At 38.1% G+C, this 20,598-nt stretch overlaps 1 protein-coding gene across 7 annotated transcripts in view; it reads right to left on the reverse strand.

Annotated features, from left to right (window-relative positions):
* LOC134354966 (MAP kinase-interacting serine/threonine-protein kinase 1-like) overlaps positions 1-20,598 on the reverse strand; it is an 80,021-nt gene that overhangs the window by 41,298 nt on the left and 18,125 nt on the right. For 3 of the 7 annotated variants that reach the window (XM_063064528.1, XM_063064530.1, XM_063064529.1), the window contains 4 exons: positions 18,473-18,574; positions 15,854-15,951; positions 13,746-13,825; positions 11,294-11,367 (listed from right to left, as the gene is read on the reverse strand). In XM_063064528.1, coding sequence (XP_062920598.1) covers positions 11,294-11,367; positions 13,746-13,825; positions 15,854-15,951; positions 18,473-18,572 — 352 coding nt within the window. In that variant the 5' untranslated portion in view covers positions 18,573-18,574. Of the gene's footprint in view, positions 1-11,293; positions 11,368-13,745; positions 13,826-15,853; positions 15,952-18,472; positions 18,575-19,719; positions 19,832-20,195; positions 20,318-20,598 lie in introns of all 7 variants that reach the window. The other 4 variants (XM_063064524.1, XM_063064525.1, XM_063064527.1 and 1 more) reach the window with 3 other exon arrangements.

Below are 20,598 nucleotides of genomic sequence, written 5' to 3' on the forward strand. Positions count from 1 at the left end.
GTCCTTCAAGGCTAAGTCGTCCAGGTGCATGGTGATCAGAAAGGGCAAAGTTACTAGCAAGTTTAGCCTCCAGGTTCAGAGTGAGGTCATCCCTTCCATCGAAGATAACCCGATAAAATGCTTGGGGAAGTGGTGAAATGTGTCACTGACAGACGGGGCCAATGTCACCAATGCTGTGAAGCTGAAGAAGATCGACAAATTCAGACTTCCGGGTAAATTCAAGACCTGGCTGTACCAATACGGCATTCTGCCCAGGGTTCTCTTGCTCTTCACACTTTATGAGTTCCCCATGACTGTCGTAGAGGGCATCGAGAGGAAGACCAACAGGCACCTGCGCAGATGGTTGGGAGTTCCCCCAAGCTTCTCTTCAGTGGGCCTCTATATTCGCTCTAGGCAATTGCAGCTTCCCGTCATCTGTCGCGGAGGAATTCAAGGTGGCAAAATGCAGAGCTTTATTAAGCTTGAGAGATTCTAATGACATCTTGGTAAAGCAAGGAAGTGTTACAACCAGATCTGGGTGCAAGTGGGCAGCCAACGCAGCTGTGGAGGAGGCAGTGTGTTCTCTAAAGCTGCAAGATATCATCGGCAACCCCTGCATCGGGCGACAAGGCCTCGGCTCAGTTCACTTCCAGAAGTGGGGAAACGCAAGCATAAGGAACAGGCGAGACATGATACAGGCAGAAGTACGGATCCGTGAGGAAGAAAAGCGGATTTCAAAGGCAGTGGAACAAGGGTCCCAGGGTGCCTGGACAAAATGGGATCTGCCTAAGCGCAAGATCTCATGGGCAGAGTTATGGAGACTGGAGCCCTTCCGTATTTCCTAACTCTTACGATCCATGTATGACACCTTTCCATCACCATTACATCTGTACACATGGGTGATTAGAGAGGACCCGAACTGTAAGCTCTGTGGTCAAAAGGGGACACTGGCTCATATACTGTCCAGGTGTAAAACAGCTCTAACTCAAGGATGGTATAGGTGGCACCATGATAAGGTGCTTCTGGCTCTTGCTGACACACTAGAGCGAGAGAGATGCAAGAAGAGAACAGCTGGCACAGATTTGAGGAAGGCCATCACCTTCATCAAAGAGGGCACTAGGCCTCTTGTAACCAAACAACCAAAGCCCAATCTGCTAACGGCCAGGTCCTGGGAGATGAGGGTCGATGTGGGAAGGAGGTTGAAGTTCCCGTATATGGTGCACACAACCCTACACCTGGACATTGTACTGCGGTCAACGGAAGACAAGAAAATAATTCTGGTCCAGTTGACTGTGCCGTGGGAAGAGGGATGGGAAGAGGCCCACAAGAGAAAGGCCTTGAGGTACCAGTCCTTACTGCAGGAGTGTAAAGACAAGGGATGGCAGGCATGTTTGTTCCCTGTGGAGATCGGCTGCAGAGGTTTCCCAGCCAAATCAGCATGACGGTTGTTGTCAGATCTGGACCTGGACGAAAGGAGCAAAAAAAAAACAAGCAGCTCGTAGGATGGGGGAAAGAGGCAGAACGAGCTTCTTGTTGGATTTGGAGTAGGCGAGAGGAGGGGAGCTGGAAGCCAGGAGCAGATGGGCAGTGATTTGGCCACCACTGCCGGCCCACCAACTGAAGAATGTTGTGGTTAAGGGTCGAAACACTCGGTGAAGGTTAGGAACCACCTGATGACATCTGTTCCTGGCTGAAGGCTACGGTTATCTTTAAGGTAACTGGAGAATGCACCCTAACGGGTGTATGTAACAAGCAACTCACATTATATTCGCACTAACCTTCCACACTGATCCCTAGCAACCAAACATTACTAACCCATTGCTTACCAACTGCCAGAGACAAACTCACTAACAATTCTCGGCAGTCAAGCACTTAATGATTGTCAGCAATAAGTAAACCACTTGCACCACTCTCACTTAACCACCACACCCCTTGCTCCTGAACTTAACTGATGTCATTCAAATACTTTGCAATGGTGGTATGCTGAATAAAAAAATGTATTTTATAATGTAAGGGCTATTCATTAGAAAATAGTGCCTTAGGAGTTAAAATTAAAATTTTCCAGTACTTGAACTCATTTTCAGTGGTGCTAGGAAGTTTGTGAACTCTGTAGAATTTTCTCTATTTCTGCAGAAATATCACCTAAAATGTGATCACATCTTCACACAAGTCCTAAAAATAAAGAGAACAATTAATAACACAAAAAATTATACTTGCTCATTATTGAGAAAAGTAATTCACTATTACATTATTTGTTGGAAAAAGTATGTGAACCTTTGTTTTCAGTAACTGGTGTGACCCCTTTGTACAGCAATAACTTCAACTAAATGTTTCCTGTAACTGTTGATCAGTCTTGCACATTGACTTGGAGGAATTTTACATCATTCCTCCTTACAAAACTGCTTCAACTCTAGGATGTTGGTGTGCTTCCACGCATGAACTGCTTGTTTCAGGTCTTCCACAACATTTCTGTAGGATTAAGATCAGAACATTGATTCAGCCATTCAAAAACACAAATTTTCTTCTTTTTCTATCATTCTGTTGTGGATTTACCCTAGTCTTTCAGACCATTGTCTTGTTGCATTATCCAACTTCTAAGCTTCAGGTGACGGACCGCTACCCTGACATTCTCCTGTAAGATGTCTCGATACAATTCTGAATTCATTGTTCCCTCAACAATTGCTAGCTGTCCAGGCCCTAGGCAGCAAAGCAGCCCAGAACCATGATGCTCCTTCCACCATGCTTCACAGTTGGGTTGAGGCTTGGGCACGTGGCCAAGTGGTTAAGGCTTTCATCTAGTGATTTGAAGGTCGCTGGTTCGAGTCTCAGCTGTGGCAGCGTGCTTGTGTCCTTGAGCAAGGCACTTAACCACACATTGCTCTAGTGTCCGTGCAGCACACAGACTTCCAATCTGTGCCTTGTAAGGCATGAAAATGCCCAATGCAGGCCTCTTAAGGTCTGAGTCAACGTTCCCTCCCCACCTCCTTAGGCATTGGTGTGCAGTGCCCTTCATCCTCCAAAAATAGTATAGATTTCTGACAAAAAGTTTAAATTTTGTCTCATCTGTCTACAGAACATTGTTCCCAAAGTGTTGTAGAACATCTAGGTGGTCTTTCGCAAACTTGAAATGTGCAGCAATGTTTTTATTTTTGGAGAGCAGTGGTTTCTTCCATAGTGTCCTTCCATGAACACCCTTCTTGTTCAGTGTTTTTCTTATAGTGGACACATGAACAGGGACTTCTAGAGGTTTCTGCAGGTCTTTTGCTGTTACCCTTGGGCTCTTTTTCCACTTTCTTCAGCATTGCACATTGTGCTCTTGGTGTGATCTTTGTAGGCTGCCCACTCGTAGGGAGATAGCAATGGTACCAAGTTTCCTCCATTTGTACACAATTCCTCTTACTGTGGACTAATAAACACTCAGGTCTTTAGAAATGCCCTTGTAGCCTTTTCCAGCTTCAGGCATCTCCACAATTCTTATTCTTCTGTTTTGATCAAGGAATGGTGCACATAAACAGATCTTTCTTGAGAAGATCAGGTTCTGTCAGTAACGTGACTTTGTGTGTCTTTTTATTTATATAGGGCAGGGCACCTCTACAACCCACACCTCCAATCTCATCTCATTGATTGGAATACTTGACTCCAAATAGCTTTGTAGGAGACATTACCCCAGAGGTTCACATGCTTTTTCCAACAAATACATGTAATATTGGATCATTTTTCTCAATAAATAAGAATAACGTTTTTGTGTCATTTATTTAAGTGGGTTCACTTTATCTAGTTTTAGGACTTGCGTAAAGATCTGATCACATTTTAGATCATATTTATGCAGAAATAGAGAAAATTCTACAAGGTTCACAAACTTTCTAGCACCACTGTATATTTATTTCACAATACATTTACAATAGGATTAGTCAAAAGTTACATTAGATTTAGCAAAATCACTTAAGATGGTGAACGACTTTCAGTTATGTCTATTAATTTTTCAAGCTCTGGTTTAGACAGTGAGCAATGCATCAAACCTTACATTCTATCTGGAACAAATGACTTTTTATATATAGATATTTATCAAGCAAATATTCTAATACAATAGCAGAAATACTTGCTTAGGAACAGATCTGTTACTGTCACAAGCTATTACTGGAAGAAATGATAAATTACAATAATTACAAAAGATACAAGTCTGATGAGGGGATGAATGAATACGTTTAACATTACCAAACACTCCTGTAATGAAGTATCTGCTTGATGACACAGACAATATCAAATTTGAGCAACATCACCTAAAGCCCAAAATTACCCAGAAATTATGTGATGATTACTTTTCTCCCCCAATGTGTAACATAAATTTGATGTGGTTAAGTTGTAGATGTTAGCTAATTTAATACCAGAGCTTTCTATGCATCTCCTGAAACCGTCTATAAAAGGAGGGAGAAAGCAATGAGTACAAATTTCTAAGGAGACACGTGCCTCTAAGCAAAAAAATATGTAGCGTTTGATTTAATGTAAACAAGAGAACTAAGTGAAAGCTAATTTATAACATTACATCAGGATGCCACAGTAGCTTAGTGGTTAACACAGTGCTATTACAGCTCAAGGCATCGGAATTCAGAGTTTAATACCAGCACCATCTTTAAGGAGTTTGTACATTGTCCCCACATTGCATGTGTTTCCTCCAGGTGCTCCGATTTCCTCCCACATTTCAAATCGCCTCAAACTCCTAATGGAGTATAACTGATGACATGCCTTTTTAATAATTGCATCAATATAGATCCTCCCTGGCCCTGTTGAAGGTTATGCTTCATCCACACATTTGACTCTATTCCAGTCATGCTCCATCAGTACACCTGCCCGTGGTATGACAATTGGCAGACATACTCCACCAACTTTGCAAATGACTAACACTGGTCTAGAGAATCTGAGGTTGTAGAGAAGGTTGAACAAATATTAAGGAGAGATGTACCGACTATTTGTGTGCTTAGATGAGTAAATAGAGAAAGTGTGCCAATTAATAAGATCCAAACCTGTTCCTAAGTATTTCTGCTATTGTATTAGAATATTTGCTTGATAATCAACCATATACAGAAAGTAATTTGTTTCAGATAGAATGTAAGGTTTGATGCATTGCTCACTGTCCAAACCAGAGTATGAAAGAATGATTGACATAACTGAAAATCATTCACCACCTTCAAGTGATTTTGCTAAATCTAATGTAACTTGACTAATTCTGTTGTAAATATATTGTAAAATGAATATAAATGAATTCAAGTGGCTGGAAAAATTAATTTCAACTCCTAAAGCATTTTTTACGAATGAAAAGCCCTTGAATTTTTTTTATTCAGCACACCACCATTGTCAACATAAAAGACAAACAGAGGGCATATAATAGAGCAAAAATTAGTGGGAAGTTAGAAGATCGGGAAGCTTTTAAAAACTAACAGAAGGCAACTACAAAAAGTAAAGATAGAAGACGATAGTAAGCTAGCCAATAATATTAAAGAGGATACTAAATGTTTCTTCAGGTATATAAAGTGTAAAAGACAGATGAGAGTGGATATTGGACAGCTGGAAAATGATGCTGGAGGGGTAATAACGGAGGACAACGAAATGGCAGATGAACTGAATAAGTATTTTGCATCAGTCTTCACTGTGAAACACACTAGCAGTATGGCGGAAGTTCCAGGTGTCAGGGGTCATGAAGTGTGTGAAGTTACCACAACTAAACAGAGGGCTCTTGGGAAACTGAAATGTCTGAAGGTAGATAAGTCGCCTGGACCAGATGATATACACCCCAGTATTCTGAAAGAGCTGGCTGAAGAGATCGTGGAGGCATTAGTAATGATCTTTCAAGAATCAGTAGATTCTGGAATGGTTCCAGAAGACTAGAAAATTGCAGATGTCAGTCCACTCTTCAAGAAAAGAGAGGCAGTAAAAAAGGAAACTATAGACCTGTTAGTCTAACCTCAGTGGTGGGGAAGATGTTGGAGTCAATTATCAAGAATGCGGTCTTAGGGTACTTGAAATCACACAATAAAATAAGCCATAATCAGCACGGTTTCCTCAAGAGAAAATCCTGCCTGACAAATCTGTTGGAATTCTTTTCATAAATAACAAGCAGGATAGATAACGGAGAATCAGTTGAGGTTGAGTACTTGGATTTTCAGAAGGCTTTTGACAAGGTGCCATACACGATGCTGTTAACAAGTATAAGCCATGCTATCACAAGAAAGATTCTAGCATGGATAAAGCAGTGGCTGATTGGCAGGAGGCAAAGAGTGGGAATAAACAGAGCCTTTTCTGGTTGGCTGCTGGTGACTAGTGATGTCCCACAGGGGTCTGTGTTGGGATCGATTCTTTTTACATTACATGTCAATAATTTGGATGATGGAATTAATGGTTTTGTTGCAAAGTTTATAGGTGATACGAAGATTGGTGGATTGGGGAAGTAGAGAGGCTACAGAAGGATGGACAGATTAGGAGAATGGGCAAAGAAATGGCGGATGGAATACAGTGTTGGGAAGTGTATGGTCATAAATGTCTGGAAGAAGAAATGGAGAGAAAATACAAGAAAACTAAGCTGCAAAGGGACCTGGGAGTTCTTGTGCAGGATTCCCTAAAGGTTAATTTGCAACTTGAGTCTGTGGAGAAGAAGGCAAATGCAATGTTAGCATTCATTTCAAGAAGACTAAAATCTAAAAGCAAGGATGTAATGTTGAAACTTTATAAAGCACTGGTGGGGCATCACTCGGAGTATTGTGAGTAGTTTCGGCCCCCTTATCTTTGAAAGGATGGGCTGAAACTGGAGACAGTTCAAAGGAGGTTCACAAAAATGATTCCAGGATTGAATGACTTGTCATATGAAGAGTGCTTGAAGGCTCTGGACCTGTATTCATTAAAATTCAGAAAAATGAAGGGTGACCTCATTGAAACCAATTGAATAGTGAAAGGCCTTGAGAGAGCGTATGCGGAGAGGATGTTTCCTATGATGGGAGAGTGTAAAACCAGACAACACAGCCTCAGAATTGAGGGGCGTCCTTTTAGGATGGAGATGAGGAGGAATTTCCTTAGCCAGAGTGAGGTAAATCTGTGGAATTCGTTGCCACAGGCAGCTGTGGAGGCCAAGTCTTTATGTATATTTAAGGCAGAGGTTGATAGATTCTTGATTGGTCAGGGCACGAAGGGATATGGAGAGAAGGCAGGAAATTAAGGTTGAGAAGAAAATTGGATCAGTCATGATGAAAAGGCAGAGAAGACTTGATGGGCCAAATGGCCTAAATCTGCTCCTATACCTTATGGCCTAATAGATGGGTCAAGTACTAGAGAGCCCAGATTTAAAGAGATTTCAAAAGAGGCTTCAGGGTGACAGGTGGAAAAACAAGATCAGCCTTTACTGCACATCTCTTATTGCCAAGATTGCAGTGAAGAGCTACCATCTTAACCTCTGCAGTCTTTTTGGTGAAGGCATTTCCACCATACTGTTTGGTAATGAGTTCATCAATATTGTTGAGAATGACACATTTGTAAGTTAGGACGGTGTGCAAACTGGGAATGGAACCAGCAGATGGCAGTATTCCCTTATGTCTGAAGCCTTCATCTTCTTGGGTTCCTTTCATTTTCTCTTGGTTACAGGGCTGGTTGGTTGGTTCTCTCAAGATCGTCTTATGGAAGTAGCAGAAGTTTAATTTGTAGGTGATACATACTACAACCACTGCAAGTCAGTGGTGGAAGAAACAAACTTACAAAATACCAGTTAAGTGAGCTTTTCTTAACCTGGAAAACTCAAGAGTTCCTTGAGTGTTTTCAGTATTAGTCATCCAGGCATGTGTAGAGTATTTAATCATGTTCTTAATTGCTGTTTTAAATAACGGTGCAAGTGCCTTGGGTTGTCAAAAGATGAATCTCTGATAGTCACAGTATTTGTGTGTCTGACCCAGTCACATTTCTAGTAATGGTGTATCCATGGAAGCTGAAGGTAGAGGACTCAGTGCTGGTAATAGCACTAAGTTTCAAGGATTCTTGTTGGAAATGGTTACTGACACTTCTGTGCCATTAACTTTGCTTATAAGCCCATGCCTCAATGCACTCTTGGTCTTGCTCCCTGCAAGTGTGGCTTAATTCATTTGCTGAGAATTTACAATTAAAATTGGACAATATTCAATCAACAAAGAATCCCATTTCTGAGACTTCCCAAGGTGATTGAAGAAATGTCCAAGGTCTGGGATGATAGACTTCCAACAACCTAAATTATCCTCATTTTGTGCAAAGTATAACCCCAAGCATTGGACAGTTTTCCCCCATAATGCCTATTGTCTACAATTTTACCAGAGTTTCATGATATCACAGTCTGAAATTCTACCTTGATATCAAAGGCAGTCACTTTTATTTCACCTCTAGAATTCTTCTCCAAGAGTCATAGCACAGCCCAAAGTGGGCTTCAGTGAACAGAACATTCAGTGGTAGTAGGCCAAGTAGTGCTGCTCTCTCATTGAATTTGAATGAGAGAATAGGATATTCAGTGCTGCTCTCTCATTGAATTTGAATGAGAGAATAGGATATTCAGTGCTGCTCTCTCATTCAATTGGGTCATAGCCGTTTCTCTCATCTTCATACAGTATCTGCACCCTTCCCCCATACCACCTAATACTTTGGATTTCTAACAATCTATCCTTTCGTTACATTTATTAAGCAACTTGATCTCTACATCCCTCTATGGTAGAGAATTATATGGACTCACCATCCTCTGCATGAAGAATTTTCTCTTCAACTTACTCCTCAATGTCTTATTCTACAAGACCCTATTTCAAATACCCAAGCCAGGGGAAATATCCTCCTGTACTCAAAAGCTATTGTAATAAATGCCAACATACCATTTGCTTTATTAAATGCTTCTGTAACCTGGAAGTTTACTTTCAATGAGTGGTGTATAACGGCACCCGTCTCTTTGTGTGGTGTTAACATTTCCTAAAATATCACTTAAATACTATTCTCTGCACTTCTCCTTTCATATAACATTTATCTATCAGAGACCACACTATTATGTATTTGCCCAATCATTCAACTCATCTGTATCACTTTAAAGTCTTGTTGCATCTTGTTCATTACACACAATCCCATCTAGTTTTGCATAATTAGCAAACTTGGAAGTATATTTGGTTCCTTCAAATTACTAATATTGTGTCTAGCTGAAGCCAAAGCATTAATCCCTGCCATTCCCCTATTACTGTCTGGCAACACAATGAAGAACTATTTATACCAGTCTTTCAACCAAACTTTCATTACAGGCTAAAATACCAGCCTCAAACTTATGTACTTTAATCTTGTAGAATAACCTTTTACTAGGGACATTACTAAAGGCCTTTTAAAAAAGCAACTTTGTCAAATCTACTGTTTTCTCTCATCTGTTCTATTAGTTAAATCCTCAAAAAATTCAAGTCAATTTGTCAATTACTATTTTGCTTCCATAAATTTGTTGATTTTGCCAAATTCTGTTGATTTCCCACTCTCCTGTTATCATATACTTTATCATAAAGCTTGCCATTTTCTATGCCACTGGCATTAAGCTATCTGCTCTGTGAGTCCTTACTTTCCTTTCTCCCTTCTTTCTTAAATAGTGAGGTATTGCTGGCTAGTTTATTGATTCAATACCCATCACTTTTTTGATGTTTAATCTAGATTGATCTGGCAATAATTAAATAAATTGGAAGGATTTGTCCTTTCTTCTCACCCACAAACATAAGTGGGCAATTAATTATAGATGCCACTGTTTCAACTGTACTGGAATTCTTTGGCCTAGGCAAGGTTCTGAATGGAGATTTTTAGTATTTAGAATCATCTGGTTCTTGAATCAGCCAGCACAATCCTAATCACGAGAGTTCAGCACTACTATGACCAGTTTAATGAGTTTGCACTAAAATGGAATTTTTGTTGGTTCTAATCGTGTTCTAGTAAAAATGTTAATTTATGTTTTTCTTGTGAATGCTGCTTATATGCCAAGTGTCAATGACATTGCTGTAAGTTTCACTTGCACACATAAGCACTTGTACATATGATAATAAACTCAATTCTGATTTTTATATAAGTGTCAGGCCCCATAATAGACCTTGCTGTATTCATTCATTTCCAGATGTCTCAACGAGACAACTAAATTGGCTAAGACTGCTTTTATATTGGTGGAGATCGTAGCCTGAAGCAAAGAAGGAGCAGCCTTTCTAGCTGAGCATGGTTGGAAATACTTCAGCCTTGTCCTTAGCACTCACATAGTAAATTATTACAGCTGAATAAGTTATTGCAGCTCCCTCTTCTCCTGTAAGCTGTTTATCTATCTGCTACCGTTCATGGCAACATGCTCATAGGGGAGAGCTGGGGGTGTGGCCCTGAAAATTATTATAAAAATTATTAAATCTGTATCAGTTTACTGTTGAGGACAAAATAACAGAAAATGTTTAGTTGGTCAAGTTTGAAAATAACAGTTCATGTCTTATCAACATACGTTGAAGATGCAGTTAAAAAAGCGGTCAGTAGATTGTCAATGGATTACAAATAGGTTTTCCAATTGACATGAGATAATAAACGGTGTCCTATAGGAATCAGCGTCACAGCTACAAATATTCAATCAGATTTATTAAGGGCCAGCAGCATGTGAATAAAGAAACAGTAAATTATGGTTATTAAGCAAAAGAGCGAAACTGTGCAAAATGGAGTCCAATGATAGACTAAAATATTCTCCAAATGATAAAAATAGAGGTGGGGCCTAAAAAGATAATGTACCTTTATTATTAAAATGAAATATACAGATACAGAAAATCATCAATATGGCTAATGAAATTCTGATCTGAAGGACTGTAACACAAAAAGTTACAAGTTATGCTACAGTTATGCTGCAGACATACAAAAAGCTGGTCAGACCACATCTTCCACACTGTGAGCTACTCCCTGTTGTGACAGAAGTATCATGAAAGTCTACAAATACAAGTATTTTAAAGTACAGTGTGGAAAGAATACAAGGAAGTTTTATGGTTTTTCCCCAAGGAAAGGCATTGGTCATTAAGAACATTTCTTACTGTTCTTTCAATATTGCCTTGCAACCTCAATATCCATGAAACAAATAAATGGAATAAAGGCAAAAAGAATGGCTCTCTCCATTCCTCTAGTAAAAATCATCAAACACTACTTTGTGTTTAACCTTTCCTACCAAGAAGGTCCACAAACATAGAGCAAATGGTACACAACAGCTTTTGCCCTACTGTGAGATCTATTAATTTATCCAAGTAATAACATTTCAGTGTACAATATTTTCCTGGAAAAGTAACTGACCTACCTCCACGCATTTTTTCAAACACCAGGTAAAAATGTGCTTCATCCTCAAAAAATTCGAACAGCTCTAAAATATTCCTATAAAAAGTGGGAAATAAATTTAAATTCCAAAAGACCTTAGTATAGAAGGAAAAAGAAAATCACTCCCATGTGCCCAGCCCCTAGTTTCACTCTGCCACAGTAGGTGAATCTAGCAAGGTCTCATTCGGTTTTAAAAAAATGCAGCTTAGGTCAGATTTTCTTTTATCCCTTTATTTCCATGTATGGTTTTAAATAATCATGTAGCTGCATGTGCTTTCAACTAAAAACTATTTTTGAAGTAATTTTAACTATTTAGTTTTTCAACAGCTTTCAAATATCAGAGTGACTTGGAAAGTTGAAGGTCTTAAGACAGGACAAGCTAAAGACTGATCCTGTGACCCATTTGCTAATTGCCATTAGCAGTCTGCAATGCCACATGGAAAGGGATAGGCAGTCATGTTATCAGTGTACACTTCATATTATAGTAATGCTTAAAATTTAAAATAATATAAATTTTACAATATCAAGTTGTAACAGTAGTATAGAGCACTAATAATTAAACAAAGGGAAATGTCATTATACCATTACAATAATTCTCAAATCAAAAATAACATTATTGGAAACAGAAAAGTGTTCCTGAAGTTACAGTACTGAGCAGTCAATGCTTTAATTTTAAATTCACGTACAAAAGGGATTTTGCCCCTTTGCTAAAAGAAATGCGACTTTATTATTTATTCTATCTAGGCTCCACATATAGTAACTTTATACACTGCCATAGTTTCCCTCAGCCTCCCAATTTACCAAAAAACTTTCCAATCCCCTCCGCATCTCTCCAATGCAACTGTATGTTTATAAGAGGTAGCTTAAGTAAATACAGTAAAATTATTTAACCCTAAACACCTATGGTTGCCAGTGTATCTTAACGTTGTGATACTGTTGCAGCAATGAAAGATGATGTAAAGATCATTAACATTAAAGTAATGAATAAGTAAAACTCCAGTAATCCACTATCCCACAGATCAGAAATCCCAATGGTTTGGCAGCTAGCACAGTGCCACCACACTCCCAGATGCTTTGTATACTTAGAGACGTGGTCCCTCAAGTTCAACAGCAAAATACATAATCAAATAAGTCAAAAATAGTATTCACTACACAGAATGTCCTACAAAATAATTTTCTAGAACTTGCAGTTTATGGAATCAGGCCACTAACTTCTGACTGTTGTCAGCTAGAACAGATATGCTGGGATAGAACACATATATTACTGTAGAAAATATCTACTGGGCTCATACCTACAAAGGACAGGATGTGAAAAGGTTAAGGCCAAAATATTGATCAAGTTAGAACTAAGGATGGGTTGAAATATCCAAAGGATCATGGTTCTTAAAGAAAGCGACATGAGCATTAAAGGAATAACAGTCCGTGAGATAGAACAGAGCTAATAAGATATGGTTCAATCTTCAGGATCAACTTTGGTAATAAATAAGACATTCCCCCCCACCCCCAAGGACCAGGGTAAAATTGTGCAGAAAATTGATTATTAGGGATAGACTACCAGATCAAAGAGAAAACATGTATTAAAGAGCAAGACTGAACCAGGGAGAGACAGGGAGATGGGAATACAATTGGAAAACAAGGGGAAAAAAAATTGCCGCCAACAGGGCACAGCAGGAGGAAAAAAGACATATGCCATAGTCACTCAAAAAAGACTCTGAGGATTTGAGGAACAGACTGTTGTTGATAAGTATGGTTCTTTGTACTATATCCAACCTAAATCTGTTGTACATATAACTATTATACCCATATTCCTTTCGTATACAAGAAAAGCATCAAGTTCAGCCTTGACTGTTCCTTCACTGACTAAACAATCAGAAACTCCAGGGGTTGAAGATTCCAAAGATTCAAAAGTAAGTGAAGAAATTTCTCCTAAATTGCTTATACTGGAGCCAAAACTGCTTATCCTGGAACTAAAGTTGCCACCTGCTGAGCTCTACACTCTCCAGCCTCAGGCTGTCAGAATCTCTCACAAGCCAATCATTTTCAGAAACTTACTTTGATGATATTTCATTTGTTCCTAAATACTATTGACAGTCTTCCTTGTTTTCAGCTTGCTAATAGTTATTTACCTTTCGACCTGAGAGCTTGAATCATTTTTCAATCTGTAGTGGCATGTTAATTTTTTTTTGCTTTCATCGATCAGCAATCTCACCTGCACTAACAAAATAGCAGAGGCCCATCATCCATTCCCATGGCAAACCATTATTAATAGGCCACATATTTAAAATGGTCCTTAATTCCCAATTTGTTTTCTTAACTTTTAACAACATTATCTAAAACCAAACTATCTTCTCATATTTCATAAGATTGTCATTACAAATGTCAAGGTTGTAAATCAGGCCCTTTGTAGTGCTCCTGTAGATGGACTTGAAACTTACTGGTTTCCCTGACATTGATATAAAGTCTCAACTTCACGGAACACCCTACTTCGGCTCAGATCGGACTTCTTCTCAATGACCTGCAAGGAAGACACAGTGTGCTTTGAACTGTTCCAAGCATTGTAAAAGAAACACGTGTACTGCTTTGGATTGCTTCATGTTGGAACAGGATTAATCCTCCTAGATATTGAATATCCCCATCACATTAAGATATTATGAATTCATCAAAAGTCATAATTCCCATGCCTAGATGACATCAGCAGATACAAGCTTAAGGAAATCACAATAGCTACTGGTGTAACTGTAAGGCCACCAAACTCTTTGTATTCTGCTAGTGAGAGATCTAAACTTCCGAATAAACCTACGTATAACAGATGCTCAACTAAAAACAGACTAAATAAACTCATCAAAAAGGCTGGATCCACCCTTGGCTACAACCTGGACTCTTTTGAGTTAGTGGTAGGGAGGAGGCCACTAAAGAAACTGTTATCCATTATGGACAATGAGGAACATCCTCTCCATAACCTACTGAATAAACAGTGGAGCACCCTTTAGAACAGGCTCATTCAGCTCTGCTGTTACAAGGATCGTTACAAAAAATCTTTCCTACAAAATGCAATAAGCATATACAACAGTTCATCTCTGTGCGACAGGAGAACACAGAGTGCAATAGTCTCTGTTTTATTACTTCGTACATTATTGCACAGTAGTTCACATTGTAAATTAGTGTATATTATTCTGTACTTTATTAGTTAATATTATTATATTTATTATTGCTAAGTGTATTTTTAAATGTTGCTGATGTAACAAAATGACTTCCCACTGGGGATCAATAAAGTTAGTATTATTAACTTGCGAGTTTCCAACTGTTCAACATGTTTCACCTGAATGGAATTTTGTTTGTAATGATTATATTCATTACATCAACATGGCAATCGAATAATAAAATCAAATGCAAAGATGATACAGATAGGCTTGAGGGACAGAGGATTAACAAAGTTAGTATTATTAACTTGCGAGTTTCCAACTGTTCAACATGTTTCACCTGAATGGAATTTTGTTTGTAATGATTATATTCATTACATCAACATGGCAATCGAATAATAAAATCAAATGCAAAGATGATACAGATAGGCTTGAGGGACAGAGGATTAACATACTGCACAGGGCTGATCAGAAATGTAGAATTGATCTTTTACACAGAGGATTCTAAATTTCTACAGTACTGTGGGAGAGAGCCATACCGAGAAGGCCACAAACCACGTAAAAGCCTAAGATTTTTTTTGCGAGATCACCATTCCAAGAAGCTTGTTAGTATGCTCATGGACTTGGCAACTTTGAAAGCACTTTTATTTACATGTGGTGGGCATCTCTGGTAGTTGGCATTTGCAGGGTACCTTTAAACAGAATTTCAGTGGACACTTAAGAATTTATGTCTCAAAAAGCCTCACTGGGTGAGCCTGGCAAACTTTCTTCCTTTGAGTACCTTAATAAATCTTTTAGATTTATAATAAAAAAAATTTAAAAATTTAGATTCATACAATTAACAAAATGTAAATCCCTCAGCTCCCATGGTGGCTTTTGAATTCAAATTTCTGAATCACAAGTTATGGCGTCTGCAGTAATTTAATCATTATACTACCATATCTAAGTTTGATATGTATCCCAGATAAAATATAGTAGGCACATTGTAGAGAAGAAAGAAAAAAGTGTTATCTTTCAAAAAGTAAACTCTGAAATAATTTAATCCAACTTTCCAATTATATCTGTTTTAAATGTTTATCCTTATTCTCTTCATACAACTCATCAAGCAAGCAGAATCTGTATCCTTGAACTCAATTAACTCTCTATTAGCCACTTCGTGCTGTTTCCATTTTTTTTCTTGCTCTGAATTTCCTCAGAAATTAATTCAGTATGATGACCCTTTTGAATCAGGCCTAACGTTACAATAAAACTCCAGGATAAGACCAACAAACGATAATGTAAGGTTATAAATCTTCCATTGACTCATAAATAATGTATTTAAAATAATTAACAACTGCTCAGTACAGTCCAATTCCAACATATGACGTACTTCAAAAGCAACCACATTAAACAATTCAACTTACCTTAACAGCACATTCTCTTCCAGTGTGCAGATTAACACAGCCTTGGACTTTTGCATAAGTTCCTTCTCCTAATAGTTCATCAGTCAGCCTGTACAAGTCTTTCAATACATTTGAAAGATTAAGCAAACAATTATTTTCAGAGCAGTTATAATATTTTCAATTCATTAACAAGGAAATCATGCTGAAACAATGCAAATAATATCAGAATGTAAAGCATTTACATATATTTACTGGGGTTGGAGCAGATGGATGGGTGGGAGGGAAGGAGGAAAAGGCTTGTTTTGCTGCTTGTCATGTTTTGTTTCGTTGTGTTCTGTGTTGCTCTGCTGAATATTGTGGACATGCAATGTTGGCGTCCGAATGTGTGATGACACTTCCGGCTGCCTTCAGCACATCCTTGGGTTGTGCTGGTTGTTAACATAAACGATGTATTTCTCAGAATGCTTGATGGACAAAAATAATTAATCTGAATATACACAAGCAATTGGAAATTAAGGCATAGCTTGGATCAAACACTGATATAATGCATTCACTACAAGTCTGGATTTCTCAAAAAAAATTACATTTACTAATCCTTGGCTTTTTCGTGCATGCAATTATACTAACAGCTTTAGTAGCGCAATGAAAGATTGATGGAAGACTGCTCTTTCTAACCAAACATGTTAGAAACTAATGGCAAAATTACCTTATTCATTAACTTTGTTAAAGCTATAATCTTTCAGAGACACTCACAAGACATCTGAAATCTAAAACAGTCTGAAATGCTAAGGTGGTTATTTGTGGTTTTATATTGCCACAGTCTGGCAGCTGTGAAGAGAAGTGAGTGAGAAGAGTGTAATTAAACAAAAATCTCATAACAATTGTATGGAATTCAAGTAATTTTATTCCGACTTTGTTTCAAATTTTCTTGAATTACCAGTATTTAATAAAATTATAGTAAAATTTTGGGAAAGTGTCAGAGACAACAGAAAACCAGATCCAATATTCCTTAAATGCCTTATGACCCAGAATTGTTTACTTAAAATTAAATGGAGGTGGAAACCTCTGAAAATAAAGTGGATGAAATTTGAAAACTTTTTGGAGTATGTAACTGATCTGGATTGGAACCATGGAATAATATCTACAAACGTTTGTACAAGAAAATCAATGACATAGGGCAGCAGGTAGTTGCTTACAAGATGAAACAACATTCAAAATTAGAAATCAGGAAGAATCTATATCAAGGATATTCAAATGTCTCTATTATAATGTTACTTTCACGATGTTGACATCAGCAAATGATTATGTACTTAGGTAAAAGTAAATGACTTCTGGAAAATTTAAAAGGTAACATATTTCATGGACAAAAGGGTTTCATCCAATGTTTTCCTTCTAGGGCTCAATCATTGTAAAAAAAAAAATTAACTGAGTAACAAGGTGATTACAACAACGGATTATCAATGTTTAGCCAATTTACCAAATTTTCTCTAAGTTAGATATCTGATGAATGAGATTGAGATAATGAGAGTAATCTATTTAGATTTCAAGATCCCTATACTATTTCATATCCTGTCAAAAATGCTCTTGGTTCTCAGTAGAGACCAGAAGTGGTAAGGAAGTAAAATATATCAAGTTGAAATTGAATGGCCAGTGTATTATCACAAAGGTAAAATAAAGGTATTTATTTATTATCTTTAAAAATTATTTACAACACAGAATATCCAATGCATCAAGGACATCACTAAGCTATGTGCAGTGGTAAGAATTGCTTCAAAAAGAAACCGACTTATCAAGTCAGCTGTTGGACAGTAAACATTGGAATTTGACAACAGATCCTATTTTCTTCTAGCTGACAGCATATCCAAGTTAAAACAGCAATTTTCATTACAGTAACATGACATTAGAACACTCTTCAAACATCCAGACGTTTCCAGATGGCAGACTTCAACATAATATGGAGCATTGCTGAGGGATGTGCAGTGAACCAGTATAAAACCAGTCAACTGCCCAAGTATCGTAAAAAAAAAAAAAATTGGTCTAAAAATTAGATGAGTGCATTAATCAACCATTACATAGTACAACATAACCATAACAAACCTGCTATTTACAGATTCAATAGCATCCGAAGTCAAAGACTTGGATCCACTGAATAGATCTTGGACATTTTCAGTCTTGCACAATGGGTACACAGTAAGTGGGTCTGGGTCTAGGGGACGTGAGGCATAAGGTCATTAAGTCAGGACCTCATGAGAAAACAGAGGAGGGGCATGGATTGGGGCATGGCTGTGGGGTGGTGGGCAGTCTGTAGAATAAAGTGTTGTGAATACTTCTTGTAGTAGATAAATAAATGAGCTCCTGCTTCCTGGGGCGGGTTAGACTGGGAACTATTCCTGGAGATTTTAAATTTATACCATGATTAAACTTGCTGTTAGGAGAATGCAGAATGAATGGCACACAATGTAATGCGAGCCAGTTTCTCCAGCAGCATCTAAAAGAATGATGCACAGTTGTCAATAGCTGCATAGAAGATGTCTCATCCTCAAATTTCCAAATTTTCAACCAAATTTTTGCATGTTCAAATGTCCAGGCATGTGATACATTCTGCTGAAAAAAATTTTATAAGCCATTAAAGTCACTAACCTTCAAACTTCCCAGTAAAGCTGTCCAATGCTCTGGCTTTTTTCTTCTTCTTGTTGCGCTTGCCACTATCAACAATATTGACTGGTTGGCTTGACATCATTTCTATTACAATCCAAAACACAGAAAAGTATTTGTAAACAGACAATAAACATGATGCATATGTTTAAAAGAGACAAGGTTTAATGGAGGGACAGGCAAAATATCGGGGGATCAAATGCAGGGTGGAGCATCGTCGAAGGATGGACCAACTAGAGGATGAGGCAAAGATGCAAATCAGATGGTGGGGAAAAAAAACATTGGGAACACAGTTCAGAACTAGAGTTCATAGCACTTACAAGACCTTGGCAGTGAGGTGGCAGGTTGGAGGCACAGAAACAAATAATAACCCAAACCGTAGAAAAATTCCATGACATATTTCACTGCAGTATTGAGAAACAGCTTCATTAAAACAATCTTTTATTAAACTTGGGTGTTTATTTTCACCTCAAATATGTGGAAAAACCTTCGTTCAGGAGAGAAGGATGAGGGAACAGATGATAGGGGAGCTTAGACAGGTGTGTTCCAAAGGTATTTACTTTCGTTTTGCTGTAACCACTATTTTCCAAAGACTGTGAAAAATGGCTGCCCACAAAATTTTCAACAAAATATTAGCTCCCTTATGGGATGGCACAGAGACATTGGTGGAAGAGCTGCTGTCTGACAGCACCCACAACCCAAGGTCAATCCTGACTTCCAGTGCTGTTTATATGGAGTTCTCCCTGTGATTGCCTGAGTTTTCCCTGCTGCTCCGGTTTCTTCCCATATCCCAAAGATCTGCCGATACGTTGATTAACAGATCACTCTAAAAACTGCCCCTAGCATGGAGGATGATGTAGAGAAGAATTGGTCAGGTACAGACATGATAGGCCAAGCATCTTGTATCCATGCTGTACAATGTAACAATAACTTATTAACAGACATAAAACATCAACCTCCTGCTACCTACCCATTTATCTGCAAGAAACATAATTGCAGGCTGTTTTCTCATAATGCTGTCGGATTTAATCCTACACACCTGTTTCTATGTGCATCTTGCATCAGAATATTAAAGTTTACTCTGTCCTTTCCATGGATGCTACGTGACCCAACAAATGCCTCCAGAAGGTTTTGGTTGTACTTCTAATTTCCAGCACGTGCCACACTTTTCTTCAGTTCAATTGTAAAAATTGCTATCAAATGGGAAAATAAGTAACTTATGTTTTTGATACCTGATTTTCTCTGACAATTCTGGATCATTACATCAGGACAGCTGGTTGTGTGATGATTAGAGCATCTGCTATTCTTAAAATCATTTACAGTGATCGGGATAGATTACGAACTCTGAAACAAAGTATCCATCAATTACTTAAACATAAAATACTACATCATACTGCTAAGTGCTATAACAACGCAAGGAAGTAAAAATTGAAAATATATCACTGCTGACGATGCTCATCATTTATTTCAGTATCTGATCCTGTTTCTTAGGTACTTCTTCCTACCCAGTCCTTTTATACCTGGATTTCTGTCACCATCAACCTTAATTATACTCTTATGAGGCTCAGGCTGACCATCCTGAGCCTCATAAGAATCAAAATTTCAACAATTTACAGTCATGTGTGAAAACAAACACCTCATCTTTAAACAGCCAATGCTTTAACTTGAGATTACTTCCAGAATGTACAGCATGAGAAAACAATCTAACCTGCCAATTCGTCTCAGCATTCGGAATGTCTTATTCCAGTCACCTCTCATCTTGAGATTCCAGTGAAAAACCTATTTTACTAATTTTCTCTTGATCAGGCAAACCCTCTTTCCAGGAATCATCTCACGAAAGAAAAAGATAATGGAAACATACAGTAGGTCAAACAACTCCTATAGAGGGGGTTAACATTTTAGATCGACGACTTTTTCATTAGAAACATAGATAGATAGATAGAAATTTAATATGAATTAAATGGTAAAGAGGCGGCAAAGTCCATGATAGGTATACATTGAAATACATTAATGTTGCCACTGGTGTTGGCTAAAGGTGGTAAAAGATGATTTGTTTCAAAAACAATTGTTGGACTGAGAGACTGTTGCTGAAAAACCCAAAATAATAGAAA

The sequence above is a fragment of the Mobula hypostoma genome, chromosome 12 (assembly GCF_963921235.1).
Source record: "Mobula hypostoma chromosome 12, sMobHyp1.1, whole genome shotgun sequence".
NCBI classification, from domain to species: Eukaryota; Metazoa; Chordata; class Chondrichthyes; order Myliobatiformes; family Myliobatidae; genus Mobula; species Mobula hypostoma.